Raw genomic sequence first — 17,722 nt, forward strand, 5'->3', positions numbered from 1 at the left:
TAAACCGGTGGTACAACCAGTCGGCCACTAAATATAATTGGGAATATCATGATCTAAAGATAACAAAAGATTATGGTTAATAAAGGAATAAGGGCTATAAGCCAAAACCTACACAAAATAGATTTTTAGCGGCGTTTCTTCAATCATATAACGGTGTTTTTAAACGCCGCTAAAAACTTTGGTAGAGCAAAAACAAACGCGCTAAAGTACCGCTGAAACTAACACTGCAAAAGATAGCTACGTTTGTGAACCACAAATACCTCTAACGGTTATGTTCTTTAGCGGCGTTTTTTTATAAACGCTGCTGCATGTAATGATATTTAGCAGTATTTTTTTACAAACGCTGTTAAAAGTAATGATATTTAGTGGCGTTTTTCCAAACGTCGCTAAATGTTATGACATATACATAAGCCAAATTTAGGTCAAATTATAATTTTGGTCCTACGTTCGAATTGAAAATATTAATTTGACATTATTTAATTATTCAAATATATGCCGATTAAAATATGAACATTTAGAAAACATCATTTCCAACATAGAAAAGGACCGAAATACTACTAAAAAACACTAATTATGTGAGATTAAATCCCAAATCTGAATATAATAAAATGACCAAAATAGTTCAACTAAATCCAATTATGAATATAGTTTTTGAGCACAAATTCCCTCGATATGGGAAGATCAAAGACACAGACATCTTCTTCCCCCAAATTATTCTCCAATGTAAATTCATATCATCCTTGATTGAACTTAGCCCTGCTTCCTCTATAAAGACACCGAACAAGCCACTGTCTCCCATCTGGAAGCTGAAGTTTAATGAATCCAGAAACCCCACTTAAATGTTGCTCGGCAAAGCATGATGGTAAATACTGCAATAGAGAAAATCAGAATATACACTTAGACAAGGCTATATAGACTGAAACCAAAAGAGCATGTACATTCTCTTTTTCTTCAGCAGTCACAATTCTCTTTCTGGCTGAAACACTTTCTTAAAATCTATTGTGCATTTCCATGTCATCCTCATGCACGAGAGATGGATTCTCTTCATCTACATTTCATCGAACAACTGACGAGAAATTCTAAAATATTTACACACCGTAAAACAAAGGAGGTCTCACCAGGCTCAAAATTCATCTTTTTCCTCACCGGTTTTTCCAGTTTTGGTAGCTTTGCACCTGAAGAATACAATTTTGCTTCATTAGCAAAATCTCTTTAAGTTCAAATACATTAAATGAAAGGCCATACCCTGAATAGGCTGATTATTAGCACCATTTGATGCATTAGGGTGGACTTCACCACTCAAGTTTATGCAGCTGTTAAGTTTAGACCCACCAAACAAATTAGGCAGTTCCAGAGAGAGGCATTCATCGTCTTCAAGTTCTTCAAACGGATATCTTCTTCCAAGATTGTATTGATTACCAACGAGAGCATTAGTCTGATAGTTAATTTCCGAGGTGTACAAGTTAAGTATACTAACACTGAAAACGGAATTTCTTTCGTATCTTAAAATCAAAAAGTATCCAACATGGATATAGTAACATTCGACGAATTCACCAAACCTTGTTTTCAGTTTTCTTTATTCCTACACGCCAAACACGGCCATCAGGAATAGTGAGTGCAACAACAACATAATGGTCATCCCTGAATCTCTTGACAAAGTTATCAGGTATCCTTTACAAACACCCAAAAACAAGTTAGACCAATTGATCTGAGGAACGGTGTTTAGCAAATTACCATTCATAACAATGTGGCATTAAACCTCATGCCATACAAAGAAAACTACTTTTCGATCCTTTTACCTAATCAATAACCAAATCAATATATCCATGACCAAACAGAACAAAACAGGGCAAGAGATTAAAATTAAACTCCCTACATGTTTATATGAACTTTTCTATCCTGTTCATAAAGCACCAGTACGAACCGCCACATATTTGGTGCATGTTTGATAAAACTTAGTAGTAGTATAAACCAGAAAGAAATGTCAAACAAACAGATGACAAACTATGGATGATACTCACAGATTCTGAAATCAACGTAGTATACGACAAGAATGAAAATGAAACGCTTAACTCAACTAGTAATAACTTGCAGTTTTCTTAATTAATAAAGAAAATATTTTATTATCTAAAATTATATAAATAAAATCATGCATATTTAATTAATTCCAACAAGTATTCCCACAGCTTCAATCCACCACTTGTCTGATAAGGACTCTGTAAGAAGAATTTAGATCTTGTGTTTGTTCCATTTTTATACGTTACCCAGTTCATCCAGTAGCCAAACAAACTACTATTATTTAATTTAAACAACACCATATCACACCAGCTACCAAAATATTAATTTAATTCTCCTTAGGTTTACCCTAATTCCCATCAACCAAACATACTCTTAGTAGGTCTTAACATTCAAATTTAATTTCCAACTCTCAAAAACACAATTCAAAACCCAGAATAAGAAAAAAAATAGAAACCCGTAATTGAATAATACATAACAAACAAAACCCATGATTTATTCCTATCGGCCTCTAGTTTCTCAATACTAAAATATTGAATTAAACGAAATATTAAAGGAAGAGGAAACTTGGGTTTCTAGTATTTTTACCAGTTTCTTGTCCTGGAGAGTAGCGGAGAGAATAAGCATATGGAAAGAATGGCGTGGCATTTGGTGGAAAATTGTCAGATCATATCAATGTTTTTAAAATCGGACCGGAAATTGAATCGGTGAAGGTACTGGTTTACTGATTCAATCGTGGTTAAACCGGATTTTATATAAAATAATTTTTTTTAATTTTACATAATATTCAAAGCAATATTAATATATATTTAACACTTTTTTTAAGTTTATAATATTAAAAGGTATAAAAATATCACAAGTCATAACATATATAAATTAAAAACCATAAAATCAAGTGAAACAAAATGATTCAAATCAACTACAACATAATATTTAAGATAAAACATATTAAATAATAAATATAATTATATAACAATAATTAAAAAAATAAAATTGGAGCTTAAAAAATCATAACAAATGATGTCATTTGGTTTAATTTAAAAAAAAACAATCTCACATGACTAAGAAACATAGAAGAGCATCCCAAAAGTTTAAAAAGTAAAATATGAGAACAAAACATTCACACATGGCTAAGAAACATAGAAGAACATCTCAACTTACTTCTATAAATAATAGAGGTAATTTGACATTCAAAATCATGAAGCCTTTTGGTGATCACAAAGCGAACTATTCTTTCGCTTAAATTGAGCTCAAATTTTATGCTTCAATCGAACTTCTAATTTTTTTTTTAGTTCGAGCCTTTTTGAGTTCAAGTTTTAATATTATATTTCGAGTTCGAGTTGAACTTGATAATTTTTAGCTCGTGAGTTTTTTAGTCGAATTGAGCTTACTTTTAAAGTTTTCGAGTTCGATTCGAGCTCAACAATACTTGAATTTGACTTGGCTCGTTGAACAAACGACGTCGTTTGGTTTAATTTTTTTAAAAGAAAAAAGTGAATCGGCAGTTCAAACCGGTTTTGCCGATTTTCAGCCGGTTCACCCCCGGTTTTACCAATTTTCAGCCGGTTCATTGCCAGCCCAGTTTTGTGAGGTAATCGGACCGGACAGGCCACCGGTTCACAGTTTAACCGGTTGAACCGGCCGGTCCGATTTTGATAACCATGGATCATATAATGATTTTTCGTTCGCACGGCTCCATGGCTCCATGTCTTTCAGATAAGGATGGAAGCTTTTCTCCAAGACTAACAATGAGGGAAATTCTAACAATCCAAAAATTTGGGTTAGTAACCAAAATGAAAGTTTTTGAAACTTAGTGACCAATCTCAGAAAAATTAAAAGTTTAGAGACTTAATTGGAGAATTTTGGTATTGGAATTAAGAGCAAAGTTTGAAAGTAGAAGGGGTATAATAGTCATTTGACAATAAAGATTTTTATTTTCCCTTTATAAGAGAATTAACCATGTGGAAAAGGAAGGAAAATGAAAGAAAACTCTGGAGGCTTGGTTATCTTCTTCCTCCCGCGGCTTTGGTAAGGTAAGTTGGATTCAATTTGATTGTTTCTTTAATTTTAAGGTTCCTTTTGATTCTTAGAGTGATAAGAAAGATTAAGGAAAGCTTTAGGTGGCTTAAAACTCAAAGATGAACAAGTTATGAGAGATTAAGTAAAAAGAGTTTTTAAGTGAATTATTGAAAAAGAATGATTAAATGGATTTAGTAGTCATATTTGACTTGTCAAATGTATAATTAAGAAGATAGAAGTAATAGAAATGAATTACAAAAATGTTGAAAATTTCGTAAGATTATTGGTTTCAAGAATTAAGTTGAGTTAGTAAAGATGAGGATGGATTATATGGATATAAGATGATTTGAATAAGTGTAGTTAAGTTTAAAGGACTAAAAAGAGGTTATGGAATAAGAATTAAGTTTGGTAAGATTTTCGGGTGAAACAAGTAAATTCTGGGCTAGAGGTATCGGTACTGTTCATTCAGTACCGATACTTCAAAGAGAAAAAAAGTAGTAATTGAGGTAGGGTATCGATACTGGTTGAATGAGTATCGATACCCTAAGGCAAAATTCATATAATTGTTCATAGAGTATCGTTATCAATGAGGAGGTATCGGTATTGTAACATCCTCAATACCGGGTTAGTGACCAAATTGTAAAGTTTCAGAATTTGGGTGACTAAAGTATAAGAATGAAATAATTCAATGATTATTGGATATATATGATGAAGGTTAATTAGTAATTATTAAAGGAAATTAAGGGTTAAATGGTCATTTGACCAGAAAGATTTTTATATTTCTTTTTAAGGTAATATAAACGTGGGAAATTTGAGAAACATCCAGAGTTCTCTTCTCCTTTCTTATTCTTCATACGTGGGAGAGCAAGGCAAAGGTGAGAGTTTTATTAGTTGATTATTATTTGAATTTTAAGTTTGGTTTTGATTATTTGGGTATTAAATAAGCTTAAGGAAAGCTTATATGTGATTTAAACAATAAGATAAAAGGAATTATGAATGAATTTGCAATATGAGTTTTAAGATGGAATTTTGATATGGTATGGTTGTTGAAGTTTTATGGATGAATTTGACTTTTCATCAATCTAATTAAGAAATATGAAGTGTTAGAATTGGAATTAGAACACATTAAAAATTTGGTATGATTTTTGAATCTCATATGGAATATAGGATTTTGAGGTTTAAGATGAAATAAATGAATATAGATTGGTTTAAGTATGTGTACTAGAGTTAAGAATGAAAAGGGGATGATATATGAAGTGTTTGAGAGGAAATGAAGTAATTTTCGGGCTGAAATATGATTTCTGGGCAAGGGGAATCGGTACCCATTCAAGGGGAACCGATACCCCTTCAAACGAACAAAAATTTCCAGAATGTCATGAGGGAATCGATACCCCCTTAGTAGGGAACCGATTCCCCCTAAAGGAAACATGGGAATATTGGTTTAATAAGTTCGTTTAAGTTGCTAGTATCCAATTACAAGGTGTAGGTATCTAATAATTGCCTCAAAATGTACATTTATGTAGATTCTGCGCGTAAAGCAATTCCGGAACATTTGGCAAGTAAGATCGATCAAGGGAAAGATAAGAGATTGAAATTGACTAGTGAGGCCAAGGTGAGTGCATACTAGTGATATGTAGTGTTTAATGGAAATAAGACTTGCGATGAGTCTATTTCCTAGAGTAATATGCATGAAGTCATGGACATGATTATGTGTGGTTATAACTATATGTGATTATCTGTATTACATTGATTGTATGTATGCATGACTTAAGATAATGATATGCTTTGTATATGCTATATGATGTATGTACGACTTTAATATGTAATAATGGAAGAACATGAGATAAGTTATATGATAGAGTCATAAGAAATGAAATGAACATGAGAGAATAAGATAATCAAGTATAAGTCATATGATATGGTATAAGTGATTATACGAGAATGTTAGGAGACTTTAAGAGAATAGTATGAATTCGAAGGCATAAATAAGGATACATAAGTAATATAGGGAAGATTGATAAATTAAAGGAAACTATGGTTTATGTATTATAGTGAAGAGCTACAAAGTTTTATTAAAGAGTATTGTGGAAGTCATGAGAAATTGAACTAAATAAATAGATGGTTTATGTGAATAAAAAGGGAAAATGATATAAAATAAGTTATGAAATTATAGGAATATAGAAGATAAGTCGAGAGATGTAGGGAAATAGAAATATATGTTTATTAAGGGTCATAGGAGAACAAGTATATGTAATATGATAATGAAATATAAGACTATGTGGATACATGGTTATGAGATAAAATATGTAATAATAGGAAAATATGGGGAAAGTGAGTTATAAGAAATGATATGAACTAGGTAAACATGGGTAACAGTATATGCATAATGGAGCTATATGAAAAGATTATAATGAATATATGAAATTGAATTAAGTAAAGAGATTAAATTAGTACCTAAATAAAAATACTATTAAATGATATATGTTTAGAAATACAGCATAATTTATAATCTATGGGAATACAAAGAAATAGAGCATAAGGTAGATAATATGATATCAGTTATTATATATCTATATGAGATATGTCATCAGGTAATATGAAAGGACTCTGAAAATTGATATAAGCTACGTGAAAGTGTTCTAGGTGTTTCTATATGTTATATGAAGTATATGATCTTATGTGAACAAGATATGATAAGTATGTTTACATGAATAAATGTGATTGGGTGAGAAATGATAGAAATTATATGAAAACATGATATATGTGACATGTGAATTATATGGAAATGATCTACGTGTAAGTGAACTATGTGACTATGTGATAATATGAAAAGAAGCTATGTGATACGTGATATGTGATACGTGAATTACAAGTTTATGTGAATATTTGAAATGAAATAAATGATAACGCCCATGTTATGTGTCATGAGAGCTAGGGGTATAGTTGGCATGCCAAGAGTCGAGGGTCTACGCGGTCCTTCGGGACATATGTATATTCTTTGGAACATGTGTGAAGTCTTGAAAGACACATACTTGATCCCTAGTATATGTATATGATTCTTAAGGAATAATATGTGGTCCTTATGGACATTATTATATGGCACTACGGTGCAATTCTACGCGGTCCTTCGGGATATATATATATTCTGTGGAACATGTATGAAGTCTTGAAAGACACATACTTGATCCCTAGTATATGTATATGATTCTTAAGGAATAATATGTGGTCCTTATGGACATTGTTATATGGCACTACGATGCAATTCTACGCGGCACTTCGGTGCAATTATACGAGCTGTGGTGACAGCATTAGTGCACAACCTCTATAGACTTACATATCGATAGTTCTCACATATGTACATGGGCTAATCCAGAGATATGAACAAATATATGTTAGTGGTATGATAAATGTTATAGAAATGATATGATGTTGTGTGTGTATAGTGTTTGATTGAAAAGGTTAACTATAAAAGTATGTGATTACATGATAAACTGTTAATGATGAATTATGTGTATGTATGTATTTACTGTAATTAATCTGATATGATTTTATATGATACGAAGAATGCATGGAATAGGTATAACATGATAGAACAGAACATGCATGTATTGATATATGTTATAAAGTGCATTATAAGTTGTTATGCCTCACTAAGTCTTCGACTTAGCGTGTGATTGTTTCACACGTAGGTTTCGAGAAGAGTAAAGAGTAATGCGGAGCAAGACAGGTCAGTTTCCTTACCAAATGTCAGATCAGAAAATATAGGTACTGTATATAGAGTGTAGTTGGCATGTAGTCTAAAGATATAAATTGTATGAACTCTGATATATTTTGTAAACGTTTTGAATAAGTTAAATGTTATCAAAGTTTTTTTTAAATTACTCACTATTTTATACGAATAAATGTTTGAAAAGTCAATGTGACACTTCGGACTCGTATCCGGGTCAGAAACGAGTTGGGGGTGTTACAGGTATCATATTATAGTAGTATCGATACTATGTTAAGGGTATCAATACCAGACAACATCGAATCTAATATTGGTATCGATACCGGAGGGGGGTATCGGTACCATAGCATAGAAATATCGGTACTGTGTTGGTAGTACCGATACTACTTAAGTTGGAAAGTGGAAATTAATGCTTTATTTAGTTTGCTTCGATAAGATATTTTGCAAGTAATTCAAATTTCGATATTTATTGGATTGTGTATTCGTGTATATATCGATCGAGAGCAAAGTCCGGACAAGTTGACACGTAATTGTCATCAAGAAAAAGATAAGAGATCGGTATTGACTAGTGAGGCCAGGTGAGTGCATATTAGTTAGTATATAATGATGAATGAAAATAAGACTTGCGATAAGTCTATTTCCTATATTAGAATGCATGAATTTATGATTATAAACATGTGTTTGATATGAGTATTTGTGATATATGTTATTGTATATGTTATATAATTATTGTGAATACATATTATGTGAATATGATATAAACCATGTGATAATCAACTATGTGACTATATATATATAATGGTATAATTTATGTGATTTTAAGGTAAATGAATATATGTCTATGAGATAAGCCATGTGACAATGAGCTATATGAAAATAAGTGATGTGATTACTTGATCACAAGAGATAAGCTATATGATGTGAATGATATGATAAAAAGCTATGTGATAATAAGCTATGAGTATATGTGATATGAATATATGAACATGTGAAATGATACAAAAGATAATGCCCATGTTATGTGTCATGAGAGCTAGAGGTATAATTGGCATGCCAAGAGTCGAGGGTTCTACGTGGTTCTTCGGGATATATATGTAATCCTTTGGAACATATATGCAGTACTTCGGTACACTTATTTGGTCCATTGGAATATGTATATGGTTCTTAAGGAGTGGTCCTTCGGGACATAGTGGTCCAAATCCTACGCGCCCCTAGTGGGAATTATACGAGCTGTGGTGACAGCATATGTGCACAACCTCTATGTACTCACATATCTTTAGTTCTCACAAGTGTACCATGGGCTAATAAAGAGATAACAATAAACATATTACATGTGATGTATATGTTTTTATTATATGAAATGCATTACAGAAATTATATGACAATGTGTACATTGTTTGGTTAATAATGTTAGGTACAAGAGCTTATAACTAAGAGATATGAATGGTAATAAGGCTAATAATGATAAGAATAATAATAAGGATAATGAAATGATATGTATATGTATGTATTTATGTTTTGATGCATAATGTGTTATATAGTTTATTATGACTACATGAAGTGTGCATAGTAGGAATTAGTAATGATATGTTATAGTAAGTTTATTTATGCCTCACTAAGTCATCACTTAGCGTGTGAGTGTTTCACACGTAGATTCTGGAAAGCAAGAAGAGAAGCTTAGAGGAGCACGACAAGTCAGCCTCTCATTTACAAAGTTCATATCAGAAAAGACTTGAATTATATGTATTTTGTTTTATTGAAAGTAGTTGGCATGTAATTAATATTTTGAATTATATACGCTCTGATCAGTTTTGTAAACCAATTGTTTTAAATAAATTTGAAATTTATCATTCTTTTATTAAAGTAAATGTTTTGGAAAAGTCAATGTGACACATCGGACTCGTATCCGGGTCGGGTACGGGTTGGGGGTAGTACAGAAATTTCTTGTTATTAATGACTGAAACAAAGAGAAAGAGAATGAAAATTGAAAATACCTTTCGAGAAAGTAGCGGAATGAGAGGGAATGATCGTTGGGAATGGAAGGATTAAATCTGCAAAGTTGGATGAACTTCTTGAGCTCGCTCAATTTCGCCGGATCCATTGGGTTTCAATTTCTAGATAGAGATGCTTCATTTAGGGGTTTATGTTTAACTTTTGGCGGGAATGAAAAAATATGTGAAGTGGGAAAAATGAAAAAGGGTTAAAGGAGGAGGGATTTAAAAACTGTAAACTTGCGGCATTTGTAAACACAAACGCCACTAAAGTACGAGTCTATAGGGGGGTTTGTATAAAAAAGCCACTGAAGTATGAGTCTATAGCAGTGTTTGTATAAAAATGCCACTAAAGCACGCGTCTTTATCGACATTTGTATAAAAACGCCACTAAAACACGAGTATTTAGCAGTGTTTGTATAAAAATGCCTCTAAAGCACGAGTCTTTAGCGGTTTTTTTAATAAAAAAATGCCACTAAAGTACAGTCTTTAGCGGCGTTTATTTAAAAATGTCACTAACATACGAGTGTTTATCGACGTTTGTTCTAAAAACACTGCTAAAAATACCGTTATAAACCCATTTTGCTATAGTGAAAATTGGAATATGATTATATTACAAAGATGTACAAAAGCAAAGTGACCCCATCAAATTCAATCAAGAATAAGAAAAAGTTAATGGGCATTTTTCATGCTCAAACGGCTTACGGAGAAGAGAAACGAATAATAATTGATTAAACACTTACACATAAAAAAACACAAAGCATCAAAATAGTTTCATACAAGTGTAGAAAGGGAGACAATTTTTTTTATGTAAATGATATGATTAAATAGAAGATTAATTATTACAAATGTTTTCTTAGGAACAAAGACATACATACACCCGACATATTCAAAAATATTTTTTAGAATAAATATCATCAATAAAATTAATAATTAACTTAAATTAATTTAGATTTTAAGATAAACACGTTCCCAACATGAAGTTCACGTACGTCCACCACTGCATGTATATCAGTGGAGATTGATTGTTTGAGTCTTATCAAGGAGATAGAGCCAAAAACCCTTCCAAATGTAACTTGGGGTGAAGGGTAAGGAAAATAATTAAGGAGGAACAGTCGGTCACGATTAATGAAGGTACCCAAGTGCGGTGGCTTTGTCACTGTACGGTATATTTGTTGGATGCTTAGCTATGTTTTCATTTTGGTCCAACAATGCGCCAAAGTCCGAGAGCAATGGGACCTAGGTGGCAGGCAATAGCATAAAGTGCTCCATGGTGGTGTTATTGAATGGAACTACTCTACCTTCGTGGGATCTTCAACTATTTCAAAGTGCACCTTATGAATTTGGGTCATCGCAATTGAAAGAGAGAAATTGAATAATGCACTTCTTTTTTATAATCAAAAGAATGAATAAATATATCGCAGGTTTGTTTATTTATAACAATGTACAGAGAACTAAGTTACAATTAGTGAATTTGTTGATAAGATTCGGTGATTAAAAGAAGTAATGTTATCTTTTGAAGTTATTGATTCGAAAGGTTACATTTGTAAGATATTTATACATTATTCATAATTAAAAAAATTATAAATATATATTATCTTATAATCACTTCAAAATATTAAAAAATAAAATCAAAATATCCATTTAAAAATCAATTTAAGAAAAAACATTCTATTAAATCAAATTAAGACAAAATTCATTGGAAAATATTTTATTTTGTCATCGGTAACTCCAAAAACTCCAAATTCCTCTTTATCCTCGATTATTTCTTGGGTCCCATCCTGACTCATCTTCCACCTGATCAGTCCCCGGTTTGTTGCTTTTTAGTACCTTCAATTCTATCCAGTGTTATCTTACCAAGTTTAATATGGTATTGTATACTACTAGATTTACATTTGCTTAATTTGTGGGAACTTAATGCTGATCAGACCCCACAAACTCCAATATATATAATTTTCTGCATTAGTTTATTGAAGTGGTTTTTATGTGCATTAGTTTATTGCTGACCAGATACTTACTAGATGTATAATTTTTTTTAAAGTTTGCATCAATTATAGAGTGTTATTTTATTGAGTCATCCGATTATTAAAAATTATGAAATGATCTCTTAATTATAGTGTATTATTTTGTTGAGCCCCAACTATTAAAAGTTATAAAATAATCACTCGACTATTCATATGTTTCGAATTCGTCATTTTCTATTAAAAATTTGATAATCGTTTGAGCTGTACGTTAACATTCTAACTGAGATATGGTAAAATTATATTTTAATGATGTCTACTTACACCATTATTATTTTTAAGCACTGGTTTGATGACATAATAAGCACCAACTCGACAACATAATATAAACGGATACTTGATCTATAAAATACACTTTAAACGATAATGAGATCAGATTTTATCATATCTCAATCAACAAGTTAACATCTAACTCAAAAAGTCGTCAAATTTTTAATGGAAAAATACAAGTTTGAAACATATAAATAGCCAATTGGCCATTTTGTAGTTTTTTATAATCAGGGCATTCAACAAAGCAACACTCTATAGTTGGAGATTATTTTGTAACTTTTAATAGTTGAGGTACTCAACAAAGCAACACCCTATAGTCGGGGACCATTTGGATACTTTACCTTTTTTTACTATCTTATTCGGACACTTTACCTTTTTTTTCTATCTTATTTTTCACTTATGTTATTCATATTGAACTATAAATAGCTCATCTATAACCAATGAATCACTAAAAGCTATAATATCGAGTTGAAGTAAATAATGTAGTGGATGGAGTTGAGAACTACCTTTATTTTATGTTATATATATATTAAAAACATTCATTTTAATGGATACTGATTATATTTATATTTTTTATGTGATTTAATCTTAATCATCGAATTTATTATGCGCATCCATTTAAGAAAGATCTAATTGAATCAATAAGGTATATATTTGAATTTTATTATCCATGCTTGATATTTGGTTCAAAGTTTAATCATGCCAAATGATGCAGAGAGAGAGACTGAATACTGCCAAATAATTGGTACGGACATGACAGATAGGAAATGGAAGGGGACGCCCATTACGATAATTTATGTTGTTGGGGTACTTTCATCAGGACAACGACCCCATGGCTTCCTCAATTATGTGCCACCCACTATCATCGTAGTTGAAGCTAAAACCGAAAAGCAATGAAGAAAGTGAGGTTAATATAATGGCTAATACTGCAATATACCCGACTCATCAAATATCTTACCTGTAACCTGTGAATAACTCAATGGCGACTATGACGTCAATAAATGCTAGTAAATGCGAAATCCTCGTCAGAATGATGAGTTGGTGGCTGCTGCAAGGGTTGGTCCAACTAGATTTCACGGGTGAACCTCTTTCCTGTGAGTCACTCAACTAAATTTTGTTCATTTAATGTCCACACTGAGTCATTATTCTTCCTGGTGATGCGTAGGTTGGGCTCATTAAATCGCTTTCAAAACTTGCCCGTGGCCGGAAACTCATTTGATCATAGCAAATGTTGTTTGACTTTTGAAGGTGAATATGGTCTTCGCACTCAACTGTTCACATGTCATTGACTCTTTTAAAACCATGCATGCGAACAGATACTTTGGCATGGACATATTGTGTGGTGAATATATATTTTTCAATTTGAACAAAACACCTGACCATTTGGTTCTTTTCAACTAATCTAATTAATTGCTGACCATCTGGTCATTGGTACAGCTTATGAATCGACCCCTGGCCTGGTCTATAATTTTGCTCATTGAGTTTAATCATGGATATGAAGACACGATGAGATCAAATGACAAAACTATTGATCACGAAATGAATGGAGAGCCACAATATATTCTTGGCATCCCAATACTGTCACCCACTTTCCCCACAAAGATATTGCTCTCATTATTTATCTTCTTTATTATTGCTTAAATGATTGTGGTTGATCTCAGCAATTTGGACTGAGTGCCCCTAAAATTTTGTATGGACCCCCCTCCCGGCCGGAAGTATACACGAAAGATCCAAGTGCCTCCCTCTTATAATCACTGGCACAGTGGTGGATTAATTGAACACAATCATGTTAAGTTTTCAAAGTAAATAACAGTACAAACAATTATCTCTGTTAAGGCAAAAATAATAAATTGTCAAATACCCGCATAAACGTTATGATAATATGTCTTCGGATGTGACGTTTAATTAATAGTTTAAATTCTACTATGATTATTACAAGTACATATCTTCAAATGACAATATATGTATTCAGTAGAAACAGTGTAAATTTACAGATCAAATGATTATTACTTTCCATTACAGACGTGCATATGATGACTGCATATGAAGACTGTTTAACTATGTATTTATTTTATTCTGTTTAACTATGTATTTATTTTATTTATACATGCATTGCATTTTATCTATATTTTTAATTTTTTGACTGTCGGAGGTCTTCTACGGAAGCTACTCTCAACCTGACGTTGGGGGCAGCCTACTACCCTATCTCCCCTTACTCTATTGCATATGAGAATATGATTTTATTGTTGTAATCTTCCCGAGCATATCAGTAGCGTCATCAGCAACTAAGTCAATATGCCAAAAGGGGTCCATAATAAAATTATATATTTGGGGTTAAAGAATATTGTTTCACAATCAAGCATAAGAAGCCAATTTCCCATTCTTTGTCAAATAGCAACAACATCATCGGATTATATCCAAATCGATTCATTCTTGATTCCATCTTAAAAACACGAGCATATTTTATATATTGACGATTTATAATAATTAGTGCAAATTCAATCAATAACGAATTGTTAAATTATTATATTAAATTATCACGATTATTATTATTTTTTCATTTAAAAGACGGGAATGGAGACTCTTTAAAGATTTGAAATGAAATAATAGAATCAGCATCCACCAACTTTCAAATCAAGTAAGATGTAAGGAACTTTTTTTTAGCTTAGGTCTTAGGGGCTGTTTGTTTGGCTCTGAATGAAATCATTTAACGTTGAATGCTGAATCGTTCAGTATTCAACGTGTTTGTTTCTCACCTCTGAATGATTCAGTACTGACTGATTCAGCAAAACAGTGCTGAATGATTCAACACAAAAATATATTCTGAATGATTCAGAGCCATTATCAAATAACATATCATATTTAGAGCTTATTCATACAAAGCCTCTGAATCATTCAATATTTAATCATTCAGAAATAAACAAACAACGTACTATTTTAAAAATCTTCATGGCCAAAAACCAATACAAATTTATCTATGGAAAATGCTAATGCCTCCTATGACACATAGCTGCCATTGGTGGCTCATCGGGACCCGCATCAGCACTGTGGATCCAATTCTTCTTAGCCTTCAGGGCCGACCACAACGCACCATGGTCCATTAGGGTCACTACCCGGATGCAGCAGATCTGACCTGAGCCGACATCACAGCGCACCCTTGTTCCTACCATCGTTTTAGAGTGGATGAAAAACAACGTATAAACAGGGCATGATACGAGACAAATCGTGAGTTACTTGAGATCAATTTGATAAATATTCAGATCGAATGGACTCGACTCGAGCTGGAGATCGACTCGAGTTCTTAATGAGCCGAAACGAGCTACTTGATATTCGACTCAAAAAGCTCTTGAGCAGCTCGAAAACATAATATATTACGATTTTATTTTTTTTAAATAATTATTAATAATATTAATATTTATGTATTGATTTTTAAAAAAAAATACTGTAAGATTTTCATGTATTTAAGGTTCGAGTTTGAGTTTAAGGCTTCAATCGAGTTAAGTTTAAGAATTTTTTTTCTTCATTTCGAGCATTTTCTAACTGCTCACGAGCTTCAGTTCAGGATTTCGAGTTCGAGTCGAGTCGAGCTTAAAAATTTTAAACTCGCGAGTTTTCGAGTCGAATCGAATTTCATTTTAGAGTTTTCGAGTCAAGTCGAGCTCAGAACTACTCGATCTCGACTCGACTCGTTTACACCCCTACTCCAACCTAATCAATAGCATGTTTAATTTTATATATATATATATATATATATAACTTAATTTTTGAGTTCCCTCACTTTCCCTACTTATAAATAACAGTCATTGCCTTCTCGGCTTTGTAGGTTCACACCCTTCTTCTTCTCCTCCTCTACCTCAACCAAACAACCACCTTTATCCATTAACAACAAATCGAAGTCTATAAAGAAACATTAAATATGAGGCCTATTAGCAGCGGTAACACAGTAGAAGCATCAACTATGCCCTCATTGTCACCGCCGGCAATGGCGCAACCTCGCTCTCCATGGAACTCACCCGTGCCATACCTATTTGGAGGCCTAGCAGCGATGCTGGGTCTCATTGCTTTTGCTCTCTTGAACTTAGCTTGCTCCTACTGGCGACTTTCCGGTCGTTTGAACAACCACGGTGAAGGCGGTGACGCCGAAAGGGATGTAGAAAGATGTGAAAATGAAGGTGAATCAACCAAGCCAGTGAAGGTTTATGAGGAGAAAATTCTGGTTATAATGGCTGGCGAGGAGAAGCCCACGTTCTTGGCTACCCCTGTATGCACTAAAACTTCCTCGTTCGGTGTTAAATATGGTAAGCCTGACGAAAATGAAGGACCGGAGAAACCTGTAAACGGTGAGAAAGTGAAAGAAGAGATGGGCAGGGACGATGATGAACGATTGCCAACTATAACAGATAACTCTGAAAACCACGAGAACCATGACAGCCAAACAACCCCTGACTAAAATTAAACCGGTGAGCTTAGTTCTTAGTTTCTTTTCTTAATTTTTTAGTTTGGTCTCTCTTTGGAGAGAGTGAGATTTTTTACTGTTTTTTATTTTTCCTTTCTTCTTCCACATTTTTTTTAATCGATTATGATAGTCGGAAAATGTAAATTTTGATGAGAAAGGCTCAAGTTCTCTTCCCAAATCACATCTAAATTCCATAAACAAAGCAAACTCAAGTCCCTGGTGGTGTATTTGCTAAGCACAAATCGGCTGAGAAACAAGAGGAAAAAAAGAAGTGATATGTGATATAAAAATATGATGGGAATAATGATCCTTTTTTTTATGAATTATAAATAGTGGAATCAAGGAAGGAAAGAAAAGTGACTCGAAATCAAAAGCACGTATTCCTCAAAAGAGTTATAGTTTTAGCGCTGTTAAAGGAAAACTGAAGAGGAAGGGCAAAGGGACGTTGATTCACAAAGTATGCAATTGCATTACAAGTCAGCAGTTTTCTCTAGCAAGCAGGACTGCAGGAGACAAGTGACGGGACAAGTAATCAAGGGGCTGGGAGGGGGGGGGAGTTTTCCAGCTGCGCGGCGACTCGACGCCTCCATCTGTGTGGTTAAAAATAACTCAATATTTTACTATTTCGCAATTTCCAAAGTTGAGATATTTTAGTATGCACCTGATTAGTGCAGTATGCGATTTTCAAGTATTGTGGATTCTAGCTGCTACGTGGAACAGAGAGACGCAAGCTTCATAAATGACGAGAAACGTCTCCCACTTTAATAATTTGTCATATAGACACTATTTTAGGGTAATCTGAAATGAAAGAGTATTCTTTCATAAATATGATTTTTAGACAATCCATTCTATTTTTTTCTTAAGTTCCTTTTCAAATTATTAAAATACTAATAAATAACAAAATATTCTTGAATTGAATTTATATTAGTACATTATCAATATATAAAAAAACATATACGAGTGATAAAACTTAACTTACTAATTTATTAAAGATTGACAAAAAAAATCAAATATTTAATAAAATGATATAACCTAATTCGTTATGAATTACACCAACAAATTATTAAATATTAGTTAATTTTGAATTAGTTTAAAAAATGAGTGATTAATAAAATTGAATGGATCAACCATAGCTCGGTTGTCAATAACAAACCTCCGGGCTCGGGTATTCTTTCTTCGATTCGGCCCTTAGATGGGCACAAGAGTTAAGGCATTCATGAGG

At 32.7% G+C, this 17,722-nt stretch overlaps 1 protein-coding gene and 1 pseudogene across 1 annotated transcript; one reads left to right on the forward strand and one right to left on the reverse strand.

The window, feature by feature from the left end:
- Positions 1-669: 669 nt before the first annotated feature.
- On the reverse strand, positions 670-2,664 carry LOC120135235 (annotated as a pseudogene).
- Positions 2,665-15,871: 13,207 nt separating this feature from the next.
- LOC120135067 (protein GLUTAMINE DUMPER 5-like) lies at positions 15,872-17,016 on the forward strand. The gene has a single exon (XM_039151431.1). The coding sequence runs from the start codon at positions 15,961-15,963 to the stop codon at positions 16,492-16,494; it is 534 nt and encodes a 177-aa protein (XP_039007362.1). The 5' UTR covers positions 15,872-15,960; the 3' UTR covers positions 16,495-17,016.
- Positions 17,017-17,722: the final 706 nt, after the last annotated feature.

Source organism: Hibiscus syriacus, unplaced genomic scaffold, assembly GCF_006381635.1.
Source record: "Hibiscus syriacus cultivar Baekdansim isolate YM2019G1 unplaced genomic scaffold, ASM638163v2 tig00001825_pilon, whole genome shotgun sequence".
NCBI lineage: Eukaryota > Viridiplantae > Streptophyta > Magnoliopsida > Malvales > Malvaceae > Hibiscus > Hibiscus syriacus.